The 27941-nt window shown below is 39.2% G+C and overlaps 1 protein-coding gene across 1 annotated transcript; it reads left to right on the forward strand.

Annotated features, from left to right (window-relative positions):
- The first annotated feature begins 875 nt into the window (after positions 1-875).
- Positions 876-27941, forward strand: MAN2B2 (mannosidase alpha class 2B member 2). The gene is given in 20 exon segments (XM_036382480.1): positions 876-1042; positions 3093-3239; positions 7057-7162; positions 9512-9684; positions 10980-11095; positions 12078-12255; positions 13509-13707; positions 16553-16743; positions 17447-17633; positions 18473-18606; positions 19648-19904; positions 21823-22014; positions 23749-24001; positions 24107-24217; positions 24332-24524; positions 25176-25331; positions 25701-25813; positions 26692-26745; positions 26747-26810; positions 27698-27941. Coding segments are annotated over 20 exon segments (3051 nt in total). The 5' UTR covers positions 876-910; the 3' UTR covers positions 27793-27941.

The raw sequence follows: 27941 nt of genomic DNA on the forward strand, positions 1-27941 counted from the left end.
GCAGTTACCCTCGTTCCTGTAATGTTCTTCACTTTTGCACTGTTGGAAATGAGCAAGGACTTTGATATGATATTTTGCAGCCATTTCAGAATTGTAATTTTGTTAAAACCATGTGATTCAGTCAAACTAAAACTTAAGGAATGTAGTTGATCTATACTATAGAATATGTTTTTTAAAGAATCAAAGTTTAAAAAAAAAGTTTTATTTGTTTTGGCTTTCTATATCACAATGATTTAATAGGCAGAAAGTGGTGGAACTACTTACAAAAAAACTTCTGAGGAGACTGGACTATATTATATGACAATATTTTTTAGTTTGGGATTGGATTTTTTCCTTTTTCACTAGAACTTTATGCAGTTTAAACAGAAGTGTTTACCTTTCCAGTTCTCAGCACAGAGTCCACCTGTTCCTAGCAGTGATAAAACAAGTGACAAAAAGCTCTTTCAATGGGATCAGAAGGTCAACCACATAAAATTTAATCCTTCTTCAATTTCAAAACTTCAGAGATGCAGACAACAATCCGTAATGAACTAGTATACCGTGAAATAAAGTGCTCGCGCTCAATTCGAAGGAATTTCCTAATACCGAAAAGGATTTATGGCTGCCCAAGGTGCAGAACTCAGGCTGTCCCTGAGCAGCCCAGTGTTACCCAAAATCCAGCTCGGGAATTCCCAGCGAGAGCCGCTCGGGGGCTGATCAGGGGCTGCGCTTTCCGCCCCTCACCGCCGGCCACGGCGCTCTCCCGCCCCGCAGCGCCGCTCGGGGCTGAGGCGGAGCCACCCCTCGGGCCCCGGAGCCCTCCCGCTCAGCGGAGACTCCTTCCCCTCGTTTGATTTATTTATTTATTTCGTTCTGCTCGGGGAGGCGGTGCCGCGGGACGCGGAAGTGCGGCGGGAGCGCCGCAGCAGCCATGGCGGCCCCGCGCGTCCTGCTCCTGCCGCTGCTCCCGCTCCTCGCCCTCCTGCCGCGGGCCGCCGGCGACCTGCGCGCCTTCGTGGTGGCCCACAGCCACATGGACGTCGGCTGGGTGTACACGGTGCAGGTCGGCGGGGGCGCCGCACGGCTGGGGAGGGTTCGCGGCGGCCGGCGCTGAGCCGCAGGCAGGGCTGCCTGGAGCCGCCTAACGGGGCCGGGCGCCGCCGCCCGGGCTCCCGGGGCTCCCGGGGCGCGTCGCCTGCGGAGGAACGCGCAAATCCTTGTCCGGTGCAGCTCCTGCCCCGAGTCTGGCCTGGGGTGTCCGCCGTCCCCTGGTGTTCGGGATCCTCCTTTGGAGGACGCATGGTTAGCGTAGGAGCCGTGCCCTTGGGCTGTGGGTTTGTGTGCGCCTGTGTTCAGCAGGATGCTCTGATGGGGTTGTTTGTTTGTTTGTTTGTTTTTAAGGAAAGTCTTAATTCTGTTTGATGGGGCTTTGATTATGTGGCAGTTTTTCATGGTCTTTACGTTTATCTTTTTACAAAGCCAAAACCCCAGGAAAGCCTTCTGTCATTCGTTACTATGAATTATTTTCCTTTATGTGTGAAAGATGCTGCAGATACTTCACTCATTAGAATGAAATGGTATTAGGCCTAACTAATATAAAGGAGCTAGTGACTCACCCACTATCTCTGCTGTGCATGTTATTTTGTCTTCCCTTTTTAGGAAAGATTAGTGAATTTCTCCTTTAATACTTCAAAGTCATACTCAGAAATTGCATAAGAGAGCACAAAACTAAAACTTCAAATCCTTAGTTAAAATTTCACGTTGTTTCAAGTATCTAATAATCTTGATTTCAAAAAACTCTTATGAACCAATGGGAAAATAATTGTAGAAGAAATTATTTAGATATTCCAAACAGTATTTTAAGCCACTCCTCCTACAGTCAAATATTTTCCTTTTTCTAGTGGCATGAGCATTTTTACAAAGATGTGTTTCTTTTGTGGCAAGCAAGGCGCTAGGAAAAGTCAATTTCTGATTTGGATTATTACCTCATCTCCTTGTTTCAAATGGTAATTTTCATGTTGGAAATTTACCTAAACTGGAACTCTGCATTCATGTTTTACATATCATGCCCATTAGTTTTTCAGTGGGGAGAGATCTATGTGTCAACCACTTTAGGATGTACATTTTGTGGCACGTGTTCTTAAGTACCAGTTGTTTAAGTAGGTAAGTGTTAACTGTCCAATAACATGCAGATAACTTTGTTACAAGGAAAGACAGACATCTCAGGAAATCCTAGGATGTTGGCTGTTGTCTTTAGACATTCTCTATCGCTTTAAGATTAAGTACAAGGTGGAAGATGATCTGGTCAACAAAAGTTGTTCTGGTCGAGGTAAGTGTACAAAAAGTATCTCCTTGTGTGCACAACTTCAAAATTAACATGGTGTTGTTAATTTGATACCATTTCATAGGATATAACGCTATGGTAGATTATTTGATAGGTACAGCTGTCATATTTGCATTGCAATAAAAGCCCATAGGCCTCATTCTGGAATAGAGATGTTTTTAGGAGTGAAATAGGGTAGATGTATAAAATCTCCCACTTTCTGTGTCAACAGTTGAACTCATTCTAAGATTCTTTTACCAGCTTGGTTTTACTCTATCCTAAAACATCAAACAAAATAGAGTTATTTTTCATAATAGTACAATTTACAGTAGATGCATCACTGCATTGTACTGGTAATGCACAGCACAGAGTCACACTTGCTCTGAGGAGCAATTCTGGTAATTCAGGCCGTCAAAAGAGGAGCTGGAATGGGAGAATGAAGTGTGCATGTGGGGTCCTTATGGTGCTGCAAAATACTATCAGTGATTTAAGGTGAACACTTAGGAACAGAGTAAGCCATTCCTAGTGTGTCTAAAAGAAAGCTGATATTGGTACTGGTCTTGGGAGAAGCTACACCTTGATCTAGGCAGGTCCCCAGTCAGGAGGATGTTTTCTGAGGCAGAAGGGCCAAAGGCTGTATGTAGACAGAACTCGATCTTTCTGAGGCTACAAGGGAAGCATGCAGCAAATGTGAGGTTTTTGATATCTCTCTTTTCAAGCCCAATGAGTGCTTAAAACAGCCCTTTTAATTTAGGTAAACCAGAATTTATTTACTTTTTTTTTCTTTCAGGAAAGCATGCACGCTTACGCAGCGAATGTGTACACTACCGTTATAGAAGAGCTGATGAAAGGAAAACAGCGTAAATTTATTGCAGTGGAGCAGGAATTCTTTCGACTCTGGTGGGATATGGTAGCCACAGATACACAGAAGCAGCAGGTAAATTGCACTGGAGCCATGCTTCCTGCTAACAAAGAATCCACACTCTTTTCAGGGGATAAATAGGGGCAAAGTACTTCACCATTTGCTTTTTACCCAGGTCTGATGTAAGCTGCCTCTGAATCTAGGACTTAAAGGACTTTAAAGGCAGTTGCAAGAGGTTAAACCCCAGCTATAGATTAGAGCAGTAGGAGGTAGTAACCTTTGCACTGAAGATTTTTTACACTTTACATTTCTTGTTTCATGGCAACTTACTTATCTGGGGCCATGCTACTTTGAGATGTGGGTGATCCTGAAACAGGCTGCACCAATATCCATTAAAACATCCGCCACCTATCACTGCTCACAAGAAGGAACTTTTTGTTCTTTGCAGTTAAGTACTGCTCAAAAATCTGCCATTTGTAAGCACACATAGTGTGCAAAGCAGTGACTGTACATTTAATGGCAGTGATTTTTTTCTAGTAACGTCATTGTGGAGTTTTATTTGTCACTTCTTCTTTCCTCTGACATGAAACAAACATGCTGAATCAAAGACTAGACTGATAGGCTAGCAGCTGGTTGTTTATTTTGGATCCTAAAACCAAAGTGTGTACAGGTGCAACTTCCCATGGGCACTTAGAACTCCACGGTCTGTTTTGTTACCAGGAGCCTATCAACAGTTCTTTACATTTCAGTTTGTTTAAAGTTCTGGATGTTTGAAGCATTGTCCAAAAACCATACCTCTTGTCTGGTTTTCTTCACATAGTTCTTCACTATTCTGAATCTTCTGTTATGTTCTGTATTCAAATAACAGCCTGTGCACAGCTGATCTTTGCAGGAGAGACTTTGCTGGGTGTCGGTAGTTTACAATGTTTGTAAACTCTGCCCATATTCTGTAAACTCTGCCCGGTTGTAGGACAATTTTCTTGTAGATTTGTTTAATTAGAAAACTGTACTTTAAGTGGGGAAGAAAACAGCATAGGAACTGCTTTGTAGAAGGACAGGGAAGTCCTACAACTTTCAAAGGTGAGCTGATGTTATTTCAAGTATGTTCTGCTGCTGTAGGCCAAATGTAAAGTCAAGGCCCATGTTTCTAATATCTATTCCTGCTATTATGTGGAATCCAGAAGAATAATGTGTATCATGTTTGACCTTGGTAGTGCAAAATTAGTACCTATGATTCAGGCTTTAGTTTCTTTGCCTAATTATTTGTAATTGTTGCTTTTACGCATTGTGTAGTCAGTTCTCTAGTTACTTTATAGTTTCTTCTCTCAAAATTAAAATGTTTAGAACTAAATTCCTCTTAAACCTGTGTGTCTAACTTTGAAACTCTAATACTCTAATTTGCAGATAAATGATATGTTTTTAACATTAGCAAGTTGCAAGTATTGGTCCCTGAAATTAGGTCACTCTGGTTACTGCCCTGCTTTTTCCACTTGAACTCTAGCATTAATGATTTTCTGTGGTATAGGCATTCTGGTTTTAATTTTCCCTTCTTTTTTTTTTCATTTAGTGGTTTGCTTGGAATACAGGATGTAATTCTAGTTTGTTTTGAAGCATCTAGGATTTAATTCTAGTGTTGTTTTGAAGCTTTGTATTGGAACTATAGCATTAAAGACTAATAAAAGGTACAGCCTGGGTGTCATAGTTGAGATGGTCACAATACAAAGCAACACACTCCATTTTCAGAAGGCTTCAAACCTGTTTTTATTCTAGCATGCATGTTTTTTATACATTGTTACAGCACTCATAAGTTTACACTTTACTCATTGGTCATGAAAGATAAAGAAGGTGCTTATTGGAACAGACAGTTGCAGTTTTCTCTTATTTATCCTTCTTTCTTTCTTGGTTTCTATGTCAATGACCTTGGTAGAAAATTCTTTCAGGGGTAAACATGGATCCTCTTATCAAACTTCTCTCTGGCTCACAGAAGTTGCTGTAAAACCTCTTCCACACCTGGGTACAGAAGTTGGTTTTTCAATTCAGACAAGAGAATATGTAAGAGTGAAATGTACTGCAGCAGTATTCAGCCAGATGGGAACCTTGCAGTTCTTAGCACATGTTATTTACACTGAATTTTCTTGTGTGAACCATTCCTACCTCCTTACTGTGGGTTGATGTCTGCATGCTTTAACTAGAGGAAAAAAAAAGATGTGTAGCCACTTCTGTCTGGTTTGTAGGCGTGAGTTGATGGTAGTATGGTCCCAAGGATCACAGATACATTCTAAAATCATAGAATGCATAGTACTACTGCTTCTGTTTCCTCCATTCCTCCTTCCTTTTGCCCCCTTCTGATCAGAAAAAGTGCTTCTCTTGTACAGATACTGTTTTATTTTCTTTTTTTGGGAGACAGAAGATTGGATATTACTTAAATTACTTGAATTATTTTTCTTGTTTTTCCAGCCACTCTGTGGTTCCACAAAACTTACATTAAAAAAACATTTTTGTGGCCCCAAGTTTGGATCAGAGGTATATTTTGGACATCCATCCAAGTGGGGAATAATAATTACAGATTCTTTTCATGTAGGTCAGGGCCAGTTCTGTGTTGACACCAGATATCAGTTATCTGGTCTCCCAGCATGCTAATCAGTCACCACAGTCAGCTGGAACTAATTTAGGAATGCTGAGCCCTGAAGCGTTTTCACAACATTGTGAAGGAGAGAAATGATTATAATCAAAATTGACAATCTGGCATCCTATCTGAGTAGACACTGAAGGTTCCTGGGAAAATAAACATAATAGCTCTAAAAATGGCATCCTACATGACAGATTAAAAAAAAAAATGTTGAGGATTAAAATGCATATTTGCATAAACTTTACTTATTGGAAGTTTGAGATATCTCTGAATTTCTGAAGGTACTAAAATAAAACCTGAAGACTCCTGATGCTTTTAGAAAGGGACATAGACTGTTCCTTCCTCCCTCCAAACACCACCCCCCTCTTCATCCAGAATTTGCTGAAGGCTGTACTTGTCAGCATATCTGTTTCTAGGAGCTGAAATTAAACTCCCCCCCTTCCCCTAAGAAAAAAACAACCCAACCCTACCCCCCCCCCCAAAAAAAAAAGCCAGCACCAAAGTTGAGCAGGTTGTAATATACTGACATTTTTTTAACTAGGAAAAAGACCAGAAATTGAGGTTATCAGTGGGTTATTCAGGCAGGCAAACCTGTGGAATAGCTATTTCTTAATAAAGCATTCTGTCTTGAGCAACTTGTCTGTGCCCCAAGGGCAAGATAGATGCATAGGGAGTGAGGAGAGATGTTTGTGGCCATGGTGTGATGGCACTGTCTGTCTGCATCCCAGAGATCTAGTTTCCAGTTAAAACCCTGAATATTACTGCTTGCCTGGGGCTCCATTGCTCCCTCATCCAGCCACCAAGTGCCTTCCCTAAGCCAAGCTGGATGCAGCAGGAGGAAGATTTTGGGAGAAGCATTAGCATCTCCTGGTTTAATCCTCCAGCTCTCGCTGCCTTGAGGCAGGATTACAGGCTGCTGCCAGTGCAGTGCCTGGTGTTCAGGCAGTATAAAAAGGCACAGTAACAGCACGACTGAAAAACACCAAAAGGTCAATGCCTACCTGGCATCCTTTGTTCCTGTTACCTGGTTTCAGTGTAAGCTGGATAAATCAGTGCACTGTGCAGCACATGGAAATCCCTCTTTTCTCTGTTACTCTCCTTTAGATAGCCTCAGTACAGACAGCCCTGTTTCTCACTTCTATCTCACTTTTTCTCCTAGATGCCTTCTTGACAATTGTTGTGTCTAGGTAATGTGCTAGCAAATGAATTTGCAGCCTTTTTGGAATGATGCTTACATTCTGTGTCTTAATTTCAATATCATAGGTCCATCAGTTGCTTCAGGAGGGACGACTGGAATTTGTCATTGGAGGGCAAGTGATGCATGATGAAGCTGTGACACTAATTGATGATCAGATTTTACAGTTGACGGGTATGCATATTTGCATTTAACTTTTATTTTTCATTGTAGTGACCTTGGAGGCTTTGTTTGGTTTTCATTTTTTCCCCTCCAAAATTGCTATTAATTTCTGACTTCTTAAGAACTAATTAAAGCATTTCTTATTTTTTACTAGCCAAAGTATTATTCGTATAAAAATTGTTGCTTAAACAAAAACCCATTAGTTTTGACATGACAGTTCTGCAGCAAAGGTTTGGTAACAAAGGTTACCAAAAGCTGGTTTGTCAGGTAGAAACTTGTTTGGAGCAGAGGCCTTTTGTCTGTGTGTGTGTTTGAGAGCAAAGTTCCTGAGAAGATAGTTATGGTGAAGTTGAGGGTATGAAACACTCCTCAGGAAAATACCTGGTAGCAATTCAGAGTGCAGGGAAGTTGTATTGTTTAGGCAAGGTCTTCTGCAGAAAGGGGCACAGGGAATGTCACTGAGGTCAACTAAAATGAGTTGAAAGACTTCCTTGATGAAGTAACCCTCATTTGTAATCATCATCGTTTTCTGTTAGAAAATATTTCCAAGAGATGCACTGTTTGCCATTTTAATCTTCTAACTTTTTCATTTAACATTTGTATGTTACACCTGTCCATCTGATGTTTCAAAGAATGTTTTAGTACATGGGTTTGTTTGCTTTGGTCAGTGCAAACAGAAACAGGATAATTGATGCCACCTCTGTGCTAGAGATGTCTGCTCTATGCCAGGAGGGTGTAGCGGGAGGGGATGTGTTAGCACCAGCTGCCATGGCTGATGGAAACTGTGCCAGGGCTGTGGTATTTCTACATGGGACACCAAAGGGGCAGAAAACACTTCTGTTATTTCTGCATCTGACTGCACAGCACCACTGACCTTGTTCCTTGTCAGTGTTTATCAGGAGCTCAGGATTAGCAGCTGCTTCTGTATCTCAGTACACTCTGGCCAAGAGGAGGAGGAGGAGGAGATGTGAACTTTCTCTTATCTGACTCCCATGTTTAAAGGTTGCTTTATGGGCTTTAGAGCACTGAACCTAGGACTTCTTAAATAAAATACTAAAATGATTGAAGGGTCCTTTTGTTAAACACAAACACAGCTTTTCTATACATTGTAGTTAGCTGAAAAAGACATTCTTTCTAATTTAACATTTCATTCTGTGTAAACATAATCTTTATTTTTAAAAAAGAAATTTAAATTTTGGTAATTTATTAACCAGGAACAAAAGTATTAATGTATTTTGAAATTCTCATTTGTTTGTCCAGAACCCTCTATTCAGTATGAGTACATACAAAGAAAATTGATTATGCGGAGTTCAAGTTGAGAGGACAAAGCCAGTGCAGACATTTGTGGTCTAGATTTCATGTCTTCTATTGTCTGTCCAGAATTCCAGTGTTTTGGAGAAGCCTAGAAAACCCTGTTTCAAATATGTCTCTATCAGAATACTGAAACACATTGTGAATATTTTAGCTAGGGAAGACATTAACCATGGGAAAGATGAAGTGGAAAGAGGCCTTGCAGCCTCACTTATTCAAATGTGATATTAAAATTTGAAATAGAGTTATTCCAGAGAAGATATGATTGTATTTTCAGATAGTTCTGAGCATAGTTCTGTAACTATGAAAAAATGATCTGCAATTTCTTTTTCTTTTTTTTCTAATGATGAGTATCCAAGTGCAATATACCTGAGTTCCAAATAAAATCTACTGCTTTCGTGGTAGTTTTACTTTGATTCAAATCATTTTTCTGGGTTCATGCTATTGTCTGGACTTTCCTAGTTTGGGGCTTTCTTTCTTCAATACTCATTTCTATATTAGTAACATTAGTAACTAAATTAGTAACATTACTTGTAAATAACATCAAGCATCAAGTTCACTATTAACCTTTGTCTTTTTTAGTTTCATATGACTGATAATCATAGTCATGCTAGTTTTGTTTAGTGGATGGTTTGCTTCCCTGTCCCTTGTCATTAATATGAGACTAAAATTTTCTGAGAATGGGTTTTATGGTTTTTAAGCAAACTTAAACTAAGCCCTAGGTTGTTGTTTTCATGCAGACTCCAACCTGGCTATTAGCCTTAACCTAATCTGTAGCTATGTACTTTTTCCAAGACCTGTCTCTAATCATAATTCCTTTTTGTTGTAATCTTTTATAATGTTAATAAGTTATACTTGGCATAACAATATAAACTTTGTCAGTATGAAACTTTTTGGTGCGAATGATTAAATTCCCAAAACTTTGAATGCTTTGGGAAACAGCAACAAGAAGCTATCTTTTAAGTGCTTACCTGTATCACAATATCCCTATTAAACTTAGGAAATTAACTTTTAGAAGTGTTCCTAACCTAAACAAATTTTGCTTTGCAGAAGGTCATGGGTTTTTGTATGAAACTTTTGGCTTCAGGCCTCAGTTTTCTTGGCATGTTGATCCTTTTGGAGCTTCAGCTACAACACCAACTCTTTTTGCTCTGGCTGGTTTCAATGCTCATCTTATTTCTCGTATTGACTATGATCTGAAGGCTGACATGCAGAAAAACAAGGTAAAAATACCCTTAGGAATGAAACCATTGCTGGCCTCTACTTACAGTAATCTAAAACATGACATTAAGATAAGAATCTCTGTCATCTGGGCAAGAAAATGTAGGTATTTCTTGTTTAAATGGGACATGCTGATTGCATGTGACGATGGTGAAACATTAAATCTGTATTATATGGTCAATTAACATCTTCATGACTTCTGGTCAGTGATAAAATGTAATCTAGCCTGAAGAAGACACAAAATGTGGGCAAATGGGCAAGTCTAAATGGACACTGAATTAGGAGAGTTTGAAGCAGAGACATCTGGGAGTTCCAGCTTTCCCTTAGGGAATCTTGTGTCTGTTGGGTTTTATGTGAGCAGGTGGGTTTTTTTTAACCTTTGGGCACAGTGTTGTCAGGCTTGGGACATTTATTTATGCCTGTAAAATTAATGATACTAGGTCAGTTAAAGTGGCAGCTAGTCATGGTTTTGCTGAATTCAGGTTTTCTTTCCTGTTCTGCCTTCTCTTGCATAGTGTCCCATACACAATAAATGCTTTTCATATCACTCTGTTGGACCCTGATCTGTCATCAGTTTTACTCACTACTTTAATATGAAGTGAAAATATGGGGCATTCACCCACTGTGTTCTGGGCACTAGGCAGTTTTTATGAATCTTGGGTAGAACTCAAGTGTCTCTGAAGAAAACAGAATTCATGTTGAATTTAGTGAAGCCTGGACCTACCACCTTGTGTTTGCAGTGGTTTGCAGTTCTTTCTTTCTGTTAAAATCTTTTATGACCTTTTGACAATCTTTGCCCAGCTATTTTTTTTGGCCCTTAAGAATCTGAAGGCTTCCAAAACAGTAAAATTCTACTTCAGTAGAATTTAAACATTAACATCAGTTAAACATTGATTCCCACTGGCTACAGTGCAGTCAGATTACATCTGGATCTTTTCTAGCTTATAGGTGATCTTTTCTAGCTTATAGGTGTTCAGCTTCCATTGAAACAGCTGAGGTATAATGGCTGTGATAAGCCAGGCTTATCTCTGGATTTTAATGTGCTGGCACTGTGCTGCCTCCTCTCCTTCTGCATCAGTTCTAATGGAAAGAGGCACTGATGTGGCCTCCTGTATATAGTGTGGGACCTTCCCTAGGATACCATTGGCATTGGATCTTCAGAAAAAACACTTAAAAGTATTAGAAGTGGTGGAAGGGAAGATGGGAACTCTGAAGTCTTAAGTTGTTAATGATGTATTTCTGTGAATGTCATCAAGGGTAATGGTTTCTTACCTTTTTGTTTTGTTTTGTTTTCCAGAAGCTTCAGTTTGTGTGGCAGGGCTCTCCTTCCTTATCTGCAAGACAGGAGATCTTCACCCATGTTATGGATCAGTACAGTTACTGTACTCCATCACAGTTACCTTTTTCAAACAGGTCCAAAGATTTCCTAAATATGCAGAAATGTTGTTCACTTTGGAGAGTTTGTTATTGGGGTTTAAACATTTTCTTTGACTGTTTTCTTTCAAAAGTATCCTACTGCTTTCTCCTGACCTGTGGTAGGTCCAGGAGATGTCTAGACTCTTGATCTGAGTAAGGGTTATTAAGCATCCTAAGCTTTCCACCACAATAAAGAAGTTTGCTCAGTACCTAACAGTTGAATTCTCAAAAGTGGCACTTGGTACTGACAGGCATTAAAAATACCTCTAAATATTGACAGGCTTGTTTTCTTATACCAGGAGGCTTGAAACATAGGTATGGCTTTCATCTACTTAAAATACAGTGACTTACTTACAATGTCAGTCCTTATTAAAAAAAAATAGAATAAAAATGTGAAACAAATTAATTACTGTAAATAGAAAATGTCCAAAGCAGGACTGTTTTTTTTTTTCTCTGCCTGGAAATAAAGAGTTGAAAGCTCCAGGAAGCTCAGTAGGGAATTGGCTATTGCTAACTGATTTTCTATGGGAGATTTTCAGCATTATCTTGAGCTGAGGTTGTGTCTATTGTGCCGGTATAAACTAGAGCAACAAAAAATTGCCATTAATTTTGTGAAGAAATTTGAGAACTTTTGAAAAATTTATTTTGCTTATTGGCTTATCCAGTAAAATACTCTTTGAAAATCAAGTCTACTTGGGGGAACATCCTCATTGTTACAAAGCTTGCTGGTTTGACCTATGGTTTCTTTGTTCTGTGCCAGCAAGCAGCAGGGACTTGAAAAGTTGCAGAGTGTTGAAAGAAAACTGGAGACTCTTCCCCCTACCTCCACCCCCAAATAAATACTTAAACCTAAATACTAGCAATGAATATAAACTGATTTTTTTACCTCTTATTCCCATTTTATTCCAGCACCTTTTGATGTGTTTTTCGCAGTTGAGTAAATCCTGTTTACAGCTTACTGCTCTCTGCTTCTACTTAGGTCAGGATTTTTTTGGAATGGATTTGCAACTTTTCCAGATCCACCAAAAGATGGTGTTTATCCAAACATGAGTCTCCCTGTCACAGATGCCAACCTCCACCTGTATGCACAAACCATGGTGGCAAACATCAAGGAAAGAGCAGCCTGGTTCCGGACAGGGGACGTCTTGTGGCCATGGGTAAGTGCCTGGTCAGTGTTTGCTTGAGAAGAGACAGGTACACACAGGCTGTAAGTGGGTGGTTCTTGCTGCAGCAGGTACTGCAGAAATGCTGGTACAAACCACGTGACATGAAGTGTTCTTCTAATAATTGTGGTCCAAATGACTGACTAATAATGATATTTAAAATTTCCTTGTATACCCTGCCAGTTGTCTATCAAGTCTTCCATCCTACTCAAGATAGAAAAAATACTCAATATATTTACAAAACCTACTCAATATATTTACACCCTACTCAATGTAAAGATAACCTCTTGCATAGCTATATATTACAGCATTGCTTCCTTTTTTTACCCCTTGCTTTGTCTATTCAAATGATCTTCTTTTTTAACTGCTTAGCCCAACATAACTTAGTGTTAACAAAATTGTAGCATTATGGGAAAGTGTGTGACACTTGGGTAGACATGGTCTTTCCTAACAGATGTGTAATCATTTTCTTTTAGAGTCTTTGTATTTTAGCTAGGACCATAGGCAAGCATATCCCAGCTTGGTCATCCAAACACTTTCTTCAGCAATATGCTGTGTAAATTACATCCTACATGTACATATAGCACTGACGTGCTCTTGCTGTTTTCAAGTCCTTAGGAAAGAATAACTTTGCCTAAACTGAATGTACAGTTTGGTTTCTAATTTTGATGGGTGCTTCTGGTCTCATAATTACAATATTAAATTATGTGTGTTCTTTATGGACTATTTCCCCACAATATCTGTTGTTACAAAGAAAAACTTTTTCTGACTGATGAGTCACTGATTTGTTTTTCTCCTGTGTTTATGACACTGTTGCTTATATTGCATCTATTATTTTTTTAGAGAGTGAGAAGTAGAATATAACACTCTGTAGTTGTGCTATAGTGAAAATTGTGCTGGAATGAGAAGTTTTTAGCAGTACAAATAAACCCCTAACATCTAGATGCAAACCCACAGTTTTGCAGTAATTTAAGAAAACTTATGGGTTTCTGTGCTTGTGATAATGCTATGCAAAGAAGTAGAGAGAATATATGGTTCTAAAACTCTATGCTTTTTTATGATTTTTTCATGATTACAGACAATCTGTGTAAGTAACCCTGCCCAGTCTTGATAGTTTTGTAACTAGTATCAGTTACATGGGCAGTCAAAATCAAAATAATACCCCTGGAACATAGACTAATGTTAAAAATGATCCTCCCTAATTATCTGACCAAAGTGATTTGGCTGTTCTGTGTTTGGAATTTCAGGGCTGTGACAAACAGTTCTTTAATGCATCTGTTCAGTACTCTAACATGGACCTGTTGGTGGATTATATCAACAAACATTCTGCTGAGTTTGGAGTGTCTGTCCAGTATGCCACTGTCAGTGATTACTTCCAAGCAGTCTATAGCAGGAATCTTACATGGGAAACTCGGGACTCTGAAGACTTTCTTCCATATTCAACAGGTAATGAAGTTCACAGCTGCCTAATGTCTGCCTCAAAGGTACATATGTAAAATTTTAATAAGGCAAAATGAGCAATGAAGAAGAAAAATGCCTTCTGGTAAGATTTGTTCGCTCTATGAGGTGTCATCAACAGACTAGATGATCCCAACTTAATTGTGTAAAAAAGATGGTTAAGTGGCCAAATAGAAAAATGTCTCATTTTTACTGTTTAAAAGAACTGGATTATGCATAGCTTCGACCAGAGGTGGAAAATGTGATGTGGAGTGATCTGTGAATGTCTGCGGAAGCTACAGGTAACCAAGGGACGAAGGCAATCTGAAAGCTCTTGGGGTAGTTCTGTGTTACTACAGTGGAAGGGGGTTCCCACAGTGAAACAGTCAATGTTGAGGATTTGGTGTCAACACTATTGTAATTGTCAACACTAAGTAATTGTAGGAAATTTATAATCTAGTCATATGTGGCCTCAGCTCTCTTCACAGAGAGCAGCAGGCACAAGTTCTCCAATGATTTTTCCTGGGAAAGGCAGTGAGAAGTTCAGAGAAGAAGAGAAAACAATTCTTATCTCTATTCACTGGTCCTGTTGTTTGGCACATGTGGAATGTGTTATGGAGATTGTTTAGCCAAAGTGATTTGTTAATTGGACACCATTGGGTCAAAGCTGTGTCCTGACTGTCTCAGACAGTCACAGGTTTTTCTTTAGCATCTTTTTAGTATTCTTTATATCTTTTTAGTATGTAATTTAGTATAGTATTAGTGTAATATAGTATAGCTTAATAAAGCAATTGTTCAGCCTTCTTAATCAGAGACAGAGCACATTATTCCCTGGCTGGGGGATCGCCTGTTTCTACTATGGTCATATAGACTTGAATGCCCATTAATGCTTGTTGCATCCATCAGGAATCCAGTTTGTGAGCTCCAAATCCAATCTTTTCTATAAAGCAAACCATACTAGGTAAGGATGACCTGATCCAAACAAAATACTAATGTAGATGAACCCCTAAAGTCTCCTGTAGGAGAAAGTCTTGCCTTTTTCATTAAAGAAAACAGTTTGAAATTCTGGGGTGGGAGAGAATTCTCTTACAACTGAAGTCTAAACAAGTAAAAATATGGTCAGTATTTCTGAAATTTTGTAATACAGTGTTACAAAATTTCTTTGCTGCTCCTTGTTGCTTGCATGCTGCACGTACTTAGCTTTTCAAGCAGAGCTGAAAAGTACTAGAAAAATACAAAAAATTTCATGCCATACCCAACATGTCTTTAATTCTTTTCCCCAATAAATTTACCCTTTTAGACCTCATGTCAAAGTATGCAGAGAGAAGGCACAGCCAATTTCTCAATTTCCAAACTCATCAGTTTATTTTATTGCCTGGTTTATTATTAAAATCCCATTGATTTCATTAGAACACCTGCTTCATCACATTTTTGGCTGTGTACATATATTTCAGACTGTTCTGTAATGTGTCTGTTAACTTTTCAATGAATAAAAATAACCACTGTTTCCTGTGAATCATGGCATGGACTGATCCCTGACTCCCTCAACTCCCTCTAGGGATCATACCTAACAACTTACTGATAAAAGCATTGCCACTTCTAACTGCTAATATCCTTTCACATCTGGGCTCTTTCCTTTATCTTTTGGCATAATTTACCTGCAGGATTCAATTGCTATTAGCTTGCATAATAGCAGCACCTTCAGAGTTCCAGCTGGGTGCCCACACAGAGATGCAGTTTTTTCCCCAAATGACTTTCTGTGCCTGGCAATTGCAGTATAGATTTGAGTGCACTTTCTCCCACATGCTGTTTTGCTTCTTGATGATTAATCGTCTCTTATTCTTGCTATGCCCTTTTTTTGTGAGTCACTTATTGGGTTCAGTGTCACTTATGATATATGGAAACTCAAGTTTTAAGTCCCAGATAAGTATTTCCTTCTGCTCTGCATTCGTTGTACTGTGCTGATACATATGTGTGGTTCTTCTGCTTGTAATGTTTAAAGCTAAAACTCAATTAATTCTGTTGAAACTTCTAGCACTTTTCAGTCCAAAAATAAGTTTTTTGAGCTAAAGATCCTATTTTCTAATTGTTGCCTTTGATCTTGGGCTGATAGCAGATTATTACATTTGCATATATGCTCTTTGGAAAACACTTTCTGCAACTTCTTTTTGGAAAACCTATATTTCACTAGTGTATTTTAAAAGAAATTGCCCCCCAAAAAAGCACACACTCCCACCCCTAGGAAAGTTTTGAAGGTTTTAAACAAATAATTGTTTTCCTATTTCACTCTGTGGGCTACTGAAACATTAACACAAACAGAATGTTGAAATACTTTCCAGTAACCACTTGAGGGCATCTTTTGATGTAGTTTGAAGTGCTGCAGTAGTTTGGAGTCATCACATCACTATTTCTACTCCAGTTTGAAGAAACAAAATTTAAGCTAAATCCCTTTGACTGAAAGGTTGAAAATTAGTGTGTGTATGAAGCAATTACCAAAGATTATAATGTATTTTATTAACAACTAATAATAATACATGGTTCAGTGAAACTTCAAAAATTCTTTTGTGCAGATCCACAAGGAAGAAATTTCCATAAACACAGGCTAACTTGGTTGCTACTGTCTTTGTATCAAACTTGCATCTTACTAGGCCTGTAGGAGAGATGATAGTTTTTCAAAATGCATGTTCCTGGCTGAGTTTCTTTGTAGGCTTTGTGACCTTTCTACCTGATGGTTGCTGTGTAAATCCCCAGTTGGATTCATGTAAGAAGCTGAACAGTAGTAGTAGTAGTAGTAGTAGTAGGATAAATGAAGTTATTATTTTGATGTGTATTGGATCTGTTCCACTCTAAACAGAGCCCTTCCAAGCATGGACTGGGTTTTATACTTCTCGGAGCACATTAAAAGGAATTGCAAGGAGAGCAAGTTCACTGCTTTATGCTGGAGAATCCTTTTTCACACAGTATGTCCAGAAACACCCAGAAGGTTCTGTTTGCAAATGTAAAGCCTTAAAGCAACTCCAGAGTCTTAGATGGGCAGTTTCAGAGGTAAGGACTGATTTATTTTCTACTTTGAATGAAATTTTTTATTTTCCAAATGAAAAGTTTGCATAAGCATTTCACCTGGAGTGTCTCAAAGTTGCTGTTATATTTTTGGAAATAACTTCCCCCTCTTTTGCAAGCCATAAGTAAAAATAAAGCAATTTTTCAAAAAAACTGTCTTGAAACATGACTTCAGCCCCTTAACCATGCATCATGGTTACTGGCAAATGTTTTCTTCAACCAGTGCAAGAGTATGTGGTTTCAAACTTTGCATTTGAAATTCCTTTTCCTAGTGTTAGTTTTGTTATTTACAAAATTGTTCTTAAAAGTAAATTAAAACCAAAGAAAAATGGAACTAATCGAAAACTACTGATAATCTCTACTTCTGCAATTTAGAGCAGGAAGGACAAATTTGTTTCTTCAAAGTCCAACAGCTAAGTGATTAGCCTTGTATCATTAACCATTTGCAGTCCTCAGTGCTTTTGCTGTCAATAATTATTTTGTCTCCTAAGGTAATGACCAGATCTAAGTATGAAATGAAAAACCTGTCTTGTTATTGTAACTTGGTTGGTTTTTGCCTCTGAATGTAGCTGTCATCTCTTATTGTTTTAAGTTGTGTGTAAGAAGTTTAGTTGACTATCATGTTAACACAAATGCAAACCTGAAGTTGTCATTCTGTTGCACCTTTCAAATTACTTCTAAATGCAAGGTCCAGCACCACGATGGTATAACAGGCACAGAGTCTCCCAAGGTGAAGGACATGTACATGAATAACCTGATGTATGGAATGCTCAACGTAAAGAAGCTAATGGCTTCCATAATCTTTGATATCAACAATGCAAAGAAGGATGGAGAGGTCTATTCTTCTGTTTACACTAAAGACTCAGGAGAACCAGGTACTTTTTGCACAGCTTTTCTAATTTTCAACCTTATGAAAGCTATCATGTTTTCCTCCAAAACAATCAACATATTATGTACATTGAAGTTCTATGAACCATGGCTAGAAAATCATGTTTGCCTTCTGAGACCCAGGATTTCTCAGCTGATGTTAGACAGAACTCTACCTCAGTGCTTTTATTAGACCTGGCTCTCAGTTTCAGACTTCAGTGTAATACAAGGAAGAGGTGCTGATCAGAGTAGTCACTAAGCTAACTTTACTCTGCAACAGGGCATTACATGATAAGGAGCACAGTCAGAGTCAAGAAATGTTCTTGCTGTAATGTACTGCCAGCTTGTGTAAAAATGTAAAAGGATTTTTAAGAAGTCTGTTCTAAAGACTGTACACTCCCTTTTATCTTGACTTTGGAAACTTTTTAAACAGTCAGATGTAAGCAGTGCCGTGGGCTGTGCAACAGACCCATTTGGATTTTTACAGGGCTGTTTTTAAATGAGGCTTCTCATTTGATCTTCTGTATAACTGATAAAGTTAATACTGCATGACAATGAGTTGTAAGCAGCTTATCTTCACTAAATGCATTTACATTCAACTCAGGTGTCATTTTCTGAATACATGGTCTTTTTTGATTGGGCAGAGAATAGAAGAGTAAAGCAGAAGAGGTTTTAATGAAGGACTGTAAAAAATTTTCCTTTTTTCAATCATGAAGTTTTACTGCAGGGTTTTATGTTGAAATTTTGTAAGATAGTTGTACCTAGACAGATTCCTTAAATACATTTTAATACCACATTTTAAAAATACATCATGTAGTGACTACAAGTTTTGTTTGTTTGCACAAAGGTGCTGCAGATGTGGACCTGTATGTGGTTGTCTATAACCCATTGGCATGGAACATCACTACCTTTGTCACAGTTTCTGTCAGCAGTGAGGCAATGAGTGTGTATGATGAGCTGGGACGTTCTGTGCCAGCACAGGTACTTTAACTTTGTTTCTTTCTGTTACTTTTTTCTCACTTGTCAGTTTTCATTAACTGGATTCTACCTCCTCTTGAAGTTGGATTTTCCTACTTGTCCTTCAGGGGTTGTTTTTGCTTGTCTGTTGTCTCAACAGAGAGACTTTTTTTACTCTCTACAAGGACTTGCTGCTCTTGTGGTGTGTTTGGTCTGTCCTTTGCATGTCTGCTGTATGTGACCTGGTGCTTCTTACCTTATTTTTATTTTTGTGAAAAAACACTGTTTCAAATAAATCCTTTTATGTTGAAGCATTGCCTTACAATTGACAGCCCTGTTCGAACAATTGACAGATTGCCTTGGGGAGGGAGAAGAAGAGAATTAAGAAATGTAGGTCTTAGAAACTGGTGTCAGTCAGTTGCCATTTGATGGCTCATTCTGTCACAGCCAAGCTCCAAGACACAGCCAGCTGTTCCAGGGGAGGGAAGAAGGTGGCCTCAAGTGAGGGCTAGCACTGGCCTTTCTCAGGAGCATCTGCTGTACAGAATGCATCACCATCAGGGGCTTGATAAATCTCCAGGAATGCTTCCTGCACATAAGGCCTGAAGAGGCCTGGCACAATTCCAGATGCTCCCCTCTGTCCCTGAGATGCCAGGTAGCTCAGCAGGTTCTGCCAGCTGTACAGTTTCTGTGACCTGTGGCTTACCACTGTGACCATGCATGAAGGCACATTGTAGTCAGGTACTGGGGCACAGCAGCTGTCCCTTGTTCCTATGCATGTGGTGGCATGAGACCACACTGCCTTCATCTGCCCACCATCAGTCTCTTTGGCTTGGCACGTGGTCATGCTTCACTAGAAAGGCTCAGCTTAATCCAAGTTCACCAGGCTCCCAATTAAAAGCAGCGTGGATCTACATTATAATTTAGAATTATAAGAATGGCATGTTTAAAAACTTATTAAAGTAGAAGCTAATTTTTATAATTTAGGGCTTACAACACATGAAGGTAATTGCCTTGCTAATTAATTTTCTGTAATGAAGCATTTTTGTGTATGCTAATATACAGGTTCAAAGCTCCGTGGAGTCCCAGTCTACGTATGATCTGTATATTCTAGTTGCAATAAGTGGCCTGAGCTACAGAAAATACAGTATTAAACCCTTGGAAGGTCAGCAGCCTGCCTTTGTTGGTAGCTCAGTCAAGTACAAACGGAGAGACCTGGCTCGTGCAGGGCAGCAAAGGCAGCAGTTGTTTCCTGTGGTTAACAGCTGCTACCAGATCGTGTTTGACCAAAACACAAACCTGATGCACAGCATTACAGACAGGTGAGATTGCCTGCTTCTTTCAATAGCATTTCAGATTTTTTAAAAACAATTCATAAAAATAAGTGCAAGGATTTGTATTATGTGTCTTAATTCCAAGACTCAACAAAATGTTCTTGATGGTCTTTAAAGTTCTTTTTTATCCCCGCTTCACATGCTCTCTTTTTACAGGACACTTCAGCACTATCACAGGCAGAATTCCATACTAGTTCTGTGATGCTGCCCTGTTTAACTTTGCAGTTGGTCTGAGATGACATATCACAGTAATAACTAGTATATCAGCAGAGTTTCAGTGTACTTTAGAACAAAATAGGGTTATGAATGTGCATTTTTATTAAAAATTAGTAAGAAGCACATACACTATGGCTGCACAATGCGCCTTAAGTGATAAGTAAGAGCTTACACTAAGTAGTGTTTTGCAAGTCCCATATCACTCTGTGGTAGAAAGCTACAAAACTCTTTGAAAGGAAACTTAACTAAGGAATTTCCATTTAATGAGGTAGGAAAAATGGAAGAATTATCAAGATTTAGGTGAGATTTGAGGTTTTCAGTTGGTCTCTCTCAGCTGATGTGAATTGGCCCAATTTCTTCAGCTTCAGTGCAGTTGTGCTGCATTTTGCCTGCTCAGGATTCAGATTGTCACCTATTATATACTGATGGAATATTTGACCCCTTTTACACTGGCATGGTGATGGCTAGATCTCTTTCACCTTTGCAGTTTTGTTCATAATTCTGCCTCCTAGAGCAAGAACTTGTTGTCCAGTATCATTAAAATCAGTTTTAGAAGTATAGCTGGACCTTAACTTAAAGAGCCCTGGAGTATTTTCTCAGAGTGCCTCCAGATCATAACTGCCTCCAGATTCTATGAGAAATATAGTGTGGAAGAACAAAAATCTAAATTCAGATTCCAGTTTTTCCCATCCTGTTCTGGCAAGCAGGAAGAGCTGGAATTCAGCATGCAGGGGAAATTAAATATTCACTTTCTTCACAAGCCTTCAGACAAGCTCAAAATGCTTGAGTTTCAGAAAGTTCACACTGGGATAATGGGAAAGAATGAGGCCTCACAGGTCAGAATGGGAGGAAAGGTTGAAAGAAATAGGGATCTTCAATTAGGAAGCCCTTTACATTCAACTGCAACAGTTAGAAGTTCTAGATCCTGCCCCTGCACTGACCGTGCCTCATAAGAGAAGCGGTGGAAAACACTTGGATATTCTCCTCAGTTAATACAAATTGTGGGTAGCTGCATTAACATGAGATAAAATGTTTAGCAGTATAAATTTATATGCTAGTTTAAGTGATTTTTCCTGTTTTCACAGCAAGTTGCCAAAGGCAGAGCAGGTAGCTGAGAGCAGCATCTTAAATTGCCTTCATATGACTTTCTAAAAATTGTGATAATAAGTCATGAATAGCAAACTGTAAGCTTCAGTGGAGAGAGGAGGAAATGCAGTAGGTAGTAAATGTTGATATCCTGTTGATTTCATTGTTGCCAGTGTTAGACATGAAAACTTGCATCATTCTGATTTTACCTAGCTACAAAGTTCAGTGAACCTAATTATTCATTGGAGCAGTGCAGTGTACCTCATTCCTGTGAAATGGGTAGTTTTAATCCTGGAGCAACTCTGGCATCAAAACAATGAGATAATATAGATGATGTTTAATCTTAAGATGTTTCTCTTCTACAAAAATAGAAAATTACATAGAAACTCCATTTGCTTACAAACTGACATGTATCTTAATGGGAAGCACTTTAGTTCTTTGCTGTTCTCATTTATTCAGTCTCACAAAATCAATCCACTGTGAAGAAACAGTTTTTTTGTCCTTACATTTTCTGCCTCGTTCCTGTTGCTGTTCAGCTTTGCATTTATTATGTACAAAATGTGTTTGTAAGTTATATAATTTTTACTCTTCTGTGGATTCTCAGGGAGACCAACCAGACTGTCCAGTTCACCCAGGAGTTCCTTGAGTACCACGTAAATGGAGACACAAAGAAAGGACCCATTTCAGATAATTACTTGTTTGCTCCAAATACTTCAGCTGTTCCAGTATCAAAAGCAGTGGGGTTGGAAGTGATGTCTGGAAGCTTGATGACAGAGATAAGGCAGTATTTCTACAGGTACAGCACCATTACAGCTTCACTGGAATGTCTGGATGTGTATGAGGTTACTTCTGTACAGTTACTCCTAAACAGTGAGCTCTGTGTATTTGTACTCTTTAGGCTTTAGACAAAAAAACTATTGTACATCTGCTGAATGTGCTGCTGAGGAAGCACCTCCTGTAAATCATAGAATCATAGAATTGTTGGTATTAGAAGGACTGTAAAGATTCAGTTCCAAACCCTCTGCAGGGATACCTTCTCTAGACCAGATTGCTCAAAGCCCCATCCAACCTTCAGGGCCAGAGCCAGAGCCTGAAGCACCTCCAGGGATGGAGCATCCACAGTTTCTTTGTGACAGTGTCTCACTACCCTCACAGCAAGGAATTTCTTTCTAACATCTTATCTAAACCTACTCTTTTTAAGTTTAAAGCCATTTCCCCTTGTCCTATCACTACGTGCCCTTGTCAAAAGTGCCTCTCCAGCTCCCCTGTAGGTCCCCTTCAGGTACTGGAAAGCTGCCCTGAGGTCTCTCCAGAGCCTTCTCTTCTCCAGGCTGAGCAATCTTAAACTGTCTTCATAGGAGAGATGCTCCAGCCCTCTGATCATCTTTGTAGCCCTCCTCTGGACTCATTCCAGCAGGTCCTTGTGTTTCCCATGTTGAGGGCCCCAGAGTTGGATGCAGTTCTCTGGGTGGGGTTACATGAAAGGGAAGCAGAGGGGCAGTATGACCCCCTTGACCTGCTGGCTCTGCTGCTTTGGAGGCAGCCCAGGACAAGTTTGGGTTTCTGGGCTGTGAGCACACATTTGCCAGCTCATGTTGAGTTTCTTATTAGCCAACACCCCCAATTCCTTCTCCTCAGGGCTGCTCTCCAGCCCTTCTCTGCCTAGCCTGTGTTTGTGCTTGGGGTTGCCCTGACACAGGTGCAGAGCTTTGCTCTTGGTCTTGTTGAACTTCCTGAGGTTCACATGGGCCCACTTCTGAAGCACATACTGCTGCAGGAGGGAGGGAGGGATGTGGAGATTATTTAGGGTAATCCTTTGTGTGGTGCATTTTTTAATGCAACTTCTGTTGAGAAACTGGTTCTGTACAACTCAATGAATATTGCAGCTAATAGCTTACATGGATGGAAATTTGACATAATGATACATTTTCATAACTGTGAATATCTATCTTGAAAGCAAATTAGAGAATGGAGAAATGAATCCTTTATAAGGTCACTCTGACCCCTGATGAACTAACTGTTCTCTGTGGTAAAATTATATCAGTCTATAAACCCTTCATCCCCTTTTAAGTCTGGTTGTTTGGTTGAAGTCTTTGGCTTTACATGGCGTTGCTCAAGGATTGTAGTTGAGAAGGACCTTTGGAAAGTAGTGTGGAATTCTTGCATCAAAGTTGATGTCACCCAGATTGAAAAAATGCATGTATTCTGTACAATGTAAATATATTGCTTAGAGAGTCATAATAATTTTTAGATTTGTTGTTAATTTTGAGAAAAACAGAACCTTTGTAATGAAATGAAGAATCCTACTTACACTTGTAATGTGAAGGAAACTTACAGGATATCACCTACTTTGGTTGAATATCTGTATATTTGAAAGTTAAATTGAAATTAAAAATAATTGTGCATGAAATAAATAGAAAATGGGCAAGAAAGTTGTTTGTGTAGGATGACATGAGGGTCTTGCAAGTTTTTTCATAACCAGTCAAGTGCTCCACCTTATAAACTCTGCATTCTTCCTCTCATTTTATAGCAATGTTACTTCCCAGGACTATATTTATGCAGTGTACACCAGGCTGTATTCAGTACCAGAAGGTTACGATGGGAAGCTGCTCTGCCATAGGATAGAGCAAGAATACAGCGTTGGGCCTTTGGAATTCAATCGCGAAGCAATTCTAAGAACAAGCACAAGTCTGAACACCAGACAACTTCTCTACACTGACAACAATGGGTATCAGATGCAGAAAAGACCATTCAAGGCATATGTGAATAACACAGTGGCTCGGGTAGGCACTAAGGTGTAATCCAAAGTCAGCTGTGTCTTATCTTTGCTCTCTGGTACTGTTTCCTGTGTTAATATTATCTCTGCATGGTTTGCTGTGTGGTTGCAGAACTATTACCCTATGGTCCAGACTGCCTACATAGAAGATGACACCACAAGGCTGATGCTGCTTGCAGAAAGAGCTCATGGTGTGTCAAGTCAAGGGAATGGACAAGTTGAGGTAAAGTTTGAATTTGTATTTCTTTTTCTAGGTGGGCATACTTTCATGGCTGCCGATAATGTAAGTAAAGCCTGATGGCTGATTCCTGTTGTGACATTTACCTTCCCAATACAGGTGATGCTACACAGGAGACTGTGGAACAACCTTGAGTGGGACCTGAATAACAATCTCACTTTGAATGACTCTTCAGTGGTTCGCCCTGTAATCTGGCTTATTTTAGGAAGCAAGGCTGTCACCAACACTTTGTATCGGACAAGTGGCCTGGCATTGGAGCATAGGCCAGTAGTGATGTTTGGAGCATTATCAGGTAATCATTCAGTCCCCTGTGCTACCTTTAGCATCTGAATGGCTTGTTTATGTTGCTTTGATTTATGCTGTTGAGTTTTTAAATGCAGGCTTCAAGCAAACAGTTAGCACGTGGTGAGTTAGGAGACAGATTTAGAGCCTGATAATTACTTAGCATTAATTTCAAACATGGATGTTGTCCAAGTATATGTAATGTTTCTCTTGTTATATAATTATCTCTACTTTGAGAGGAAAATAAATTTTAAAGCATCTAATGAGAACAAAATGTTCACACAGAGAATTAGTGCAAAGTAGGTAGTGCACCATATATCAGCTTCCTGGATGCTGAGTCCTTAATGACCATTTTTGAGTTATTCTTTTAAAAATATTTGCTCACCTTATCAACTAAAGCCTGAAGCCTGGTATTGAAATAGCAATTTCAAACTGAAGTGAAATTTGTTTTATGGAAAGCTCTGCCACACTTTTCTAGCAGTTAAAATCATGCTGCTTTCTGCTAAGTATCTTGGAAGGCCTTGGAGGAGAAGGCATATCATCTATTTTGCCTTTGCCTTGGCAGAATAAGCAAAAAGCCCTTTACCCTTCCACAGTGCCCTAGCCAGGCTTGTGTGTGTGATGGTTGTTTAATGTTTGTTTTGTTTTATTTTGCATAAAGGAGGAGATAAACCAAAGCTACCCCGACAACTTCAGCAGAATTCAGTCCATGACTTGCCTGTAACTCTGCCACCTAATCTTCATCTCCAGACCCTGAGCATTCCAGGGTGGAGGTACAGCTCTAATCATGCAGAGCAGGTCCACAGCATCCACATGGGTAGGTGCCTTCCAAAAGGTGGCTGGATGTTACACCTAAATAAGCTGGTTTTCTTTTTTTTTCTCTCTTCTGTGGCTAGTATTTTGATTTATTTAAAGCATTAAATTCCTCAATCAAGGAAGTTAATTGTGCTGTATTATTTCTCTGCCCAAGTAGTAAAATATTTCTCCTGCATGAGTTTGTTATGCCTGTTAGTAACATTCCTGTCAAAGTGGGAGGTGGGTATTTCCTGATATTAGTCCTCTTGCCAATTTTAAAAAATAGGAACTAAGTTCAAATGATGGGAGTTTAAAGTTTAAAAAATTAAAGTTTAAAACTTGGGTTTAATTTTAAAGTAGGAAAATACACTCATTTTGATTTCTTTTGAAGGTGAACAGCAGCAAGGTGATCCAGATTTCAGTCGTGTCCTGCTAAGAATTAGACACTTGTATGAAGTTGGAGAGGATCCTGTGCTGTCTCAGCCTGTGATAGTAGATCTAAAGGTAAATGTAACCCTTCTAAAGGTAAATGTAACCCACCAAGTGAGGTGTTTTTATTCCAGAGAGAAATGGTTCTGGAATGCCACATCCTGTGTTACAATGAAGTACACAAAAGATGGATATAAATGTATTAGTAGAACTTTACCTCAGAGGGAAGTGAGCCTTTTTTTTTCTTACTTGGCTTTGCAACACAGAAGCCATCACTTCAGATGAAGTTGCCAAAGGCACAGCATGAAGATCTGCTAAATATGGGTAGGACTGGTTCTGCTGAGCTGTTGGTAGTGTAACACTTCCTGCAGTACCTTAACCAGTGCAGAGAGAGTAGGATTCTGTTTTGTTGTTTCTTTAGTTATTGAAAATTGTTGAATATTGAAAACCTATAATTAATGAATCTTGGACAGGGTTAAAGGAAAACTTTTTTTTCTCTACAGTTTATTTCTGTGAGTTGTTCAATCTTTGTCACTTCCATCATGTACTCACTTTTTTTCAGTTTCATGTTTATTTGATCTTTCCTATGGAAATAGATTACTTTATACTCCATGGCAGCAGTTTATTATTTGATTGTCATGACAGAAACATGGGGAACAATGTGTAGAATTCTCTGTTTCAGTAAAAAGGAGAGTGTGAGTTTCAGCCCTTTTAATAGACTCTGTACTGCAATGCAGAGGAAGCTTTCAGCACCTCAGCTTCTTGGTGTGAAGCCTGGCCAATTTGTATTTGCCCTTGTGCTGCACGACCTTGCAGATTTTCAAGGTCTCTGCTCCAATTACAGGCCAATGCTAGAGTTGAAAATTCTCTCTGGTCTTACTGTGTGCTAGGCTGGTGAGTTGATACTCTTGTCTATGAACCCTCCTTTGATTTCTGGTGTTCTCTTTACTCAGTCTTTGCTACAGGGAGTGGGATCAGTGATGGCAGTGGAGGAGCGATCCCTCACAGGGCACCTGGGATGTGAACGCTTTGGAGCGCTGGAAATGGAAGACTGCACAATACCCAGGCAAAAGTAGGTGGAATAAGGTGGTTGGTGTCCATTGACTGTTGAAGCTTGACGATTAGTCTAGTTAAAAATATTTTTTAAAATTGCAAGATTAGAAATGCATTATTGTTTTGTATGACAGACCTGGTACCTGTCACAGCCTGCAGGTAGGAACATTTAGCTCAGATTCCCTGCAAGTACCAGACTGTTGTATTTATCGGATAGCTTGTTTTGCATAGAGCTGTTAAAAAGCTTGGAATCTTTCTGGAGTTTTCTTTGTCCAGATAGAAGTGGCTACTTTATGAACTCACACTTGTGACACAGATGGATTTTGTCAGGTGCTGATGAGTTGTGTTTATCTAAGTTGAAGCCTGTGCTGCAGAAAAACTCAGAGCTGCAGTTAAAAAACTCTGCTGTAATCAGCTTAAAGGACTCTATGGATGTGATTCAAGTTAGGGCTGACACTCAGATCCAATGCTGTGGATGACCTCATTTTATTTCTCATTCCAGTTAGTTGCTTGGACAATGTTCTTACTGTCACTTACATACATATTGTGCCCTGTAAAAAGCTTGCAGAGGTTTTGGAATGGGCTGGGTGAGAGTTTAGAGCTCAATTTGACCTGCAGCTCCAAGCTTTTTATTCATGATGAAGAAAAGGTGCACGACTGTAAAATGAAGAGTCATTTCACAATTTCTGTGTGAGTCACGTGTTTGAAAACAAGAGAAATTGTTGTATATTTTAATATTATGAATGGGTACATCTTGGGCTCCATACTACTTTGAGTTTTAGGGAGGAGAAGCTGCTCACACACTAGCTTTTAGGGAAGGGATGAGTTAAAACTGATGTGATAGAACAACACGTCCATTTGAGTAAAGCTGCTTTAATAAATAACCAATGCTTTTGTGTTTTACAGGGTTCTTCAACAGCACAGAGACCTCAGAAGACTTTACAGTAACTGTTCACCCAAAGGAAATAAGGACTTTCTTTGTATACTTTCAGGTTCAATAATGTTTGATGATGTATTTCAGGTGAATATGTAATATCTTTGAAGTTTTGTTTCAAGATACAAGTGATAATCTTGAAAAACATCCTACTGCTGTTAATGAAAGAAAAATTAATTTTGGAATAAACTTTGAATTATTGAGTTGTTGGCCTCA

This window comes from Molothrus ater, chromosome 4 (assembly GCF_012460135.2).
Source record: "Molothrus ater isolate BHLD 08-10-18 breed brown headed cowbird chromosome 4, BPBGC_Mater_1.1, whole genome shotgun sequence".
Lineage (NCBI taxonomy): Eukaryota > Metazoa > Chordata > Aves > Passeriformes > Icteridae > Molothrus > Molothrus ater.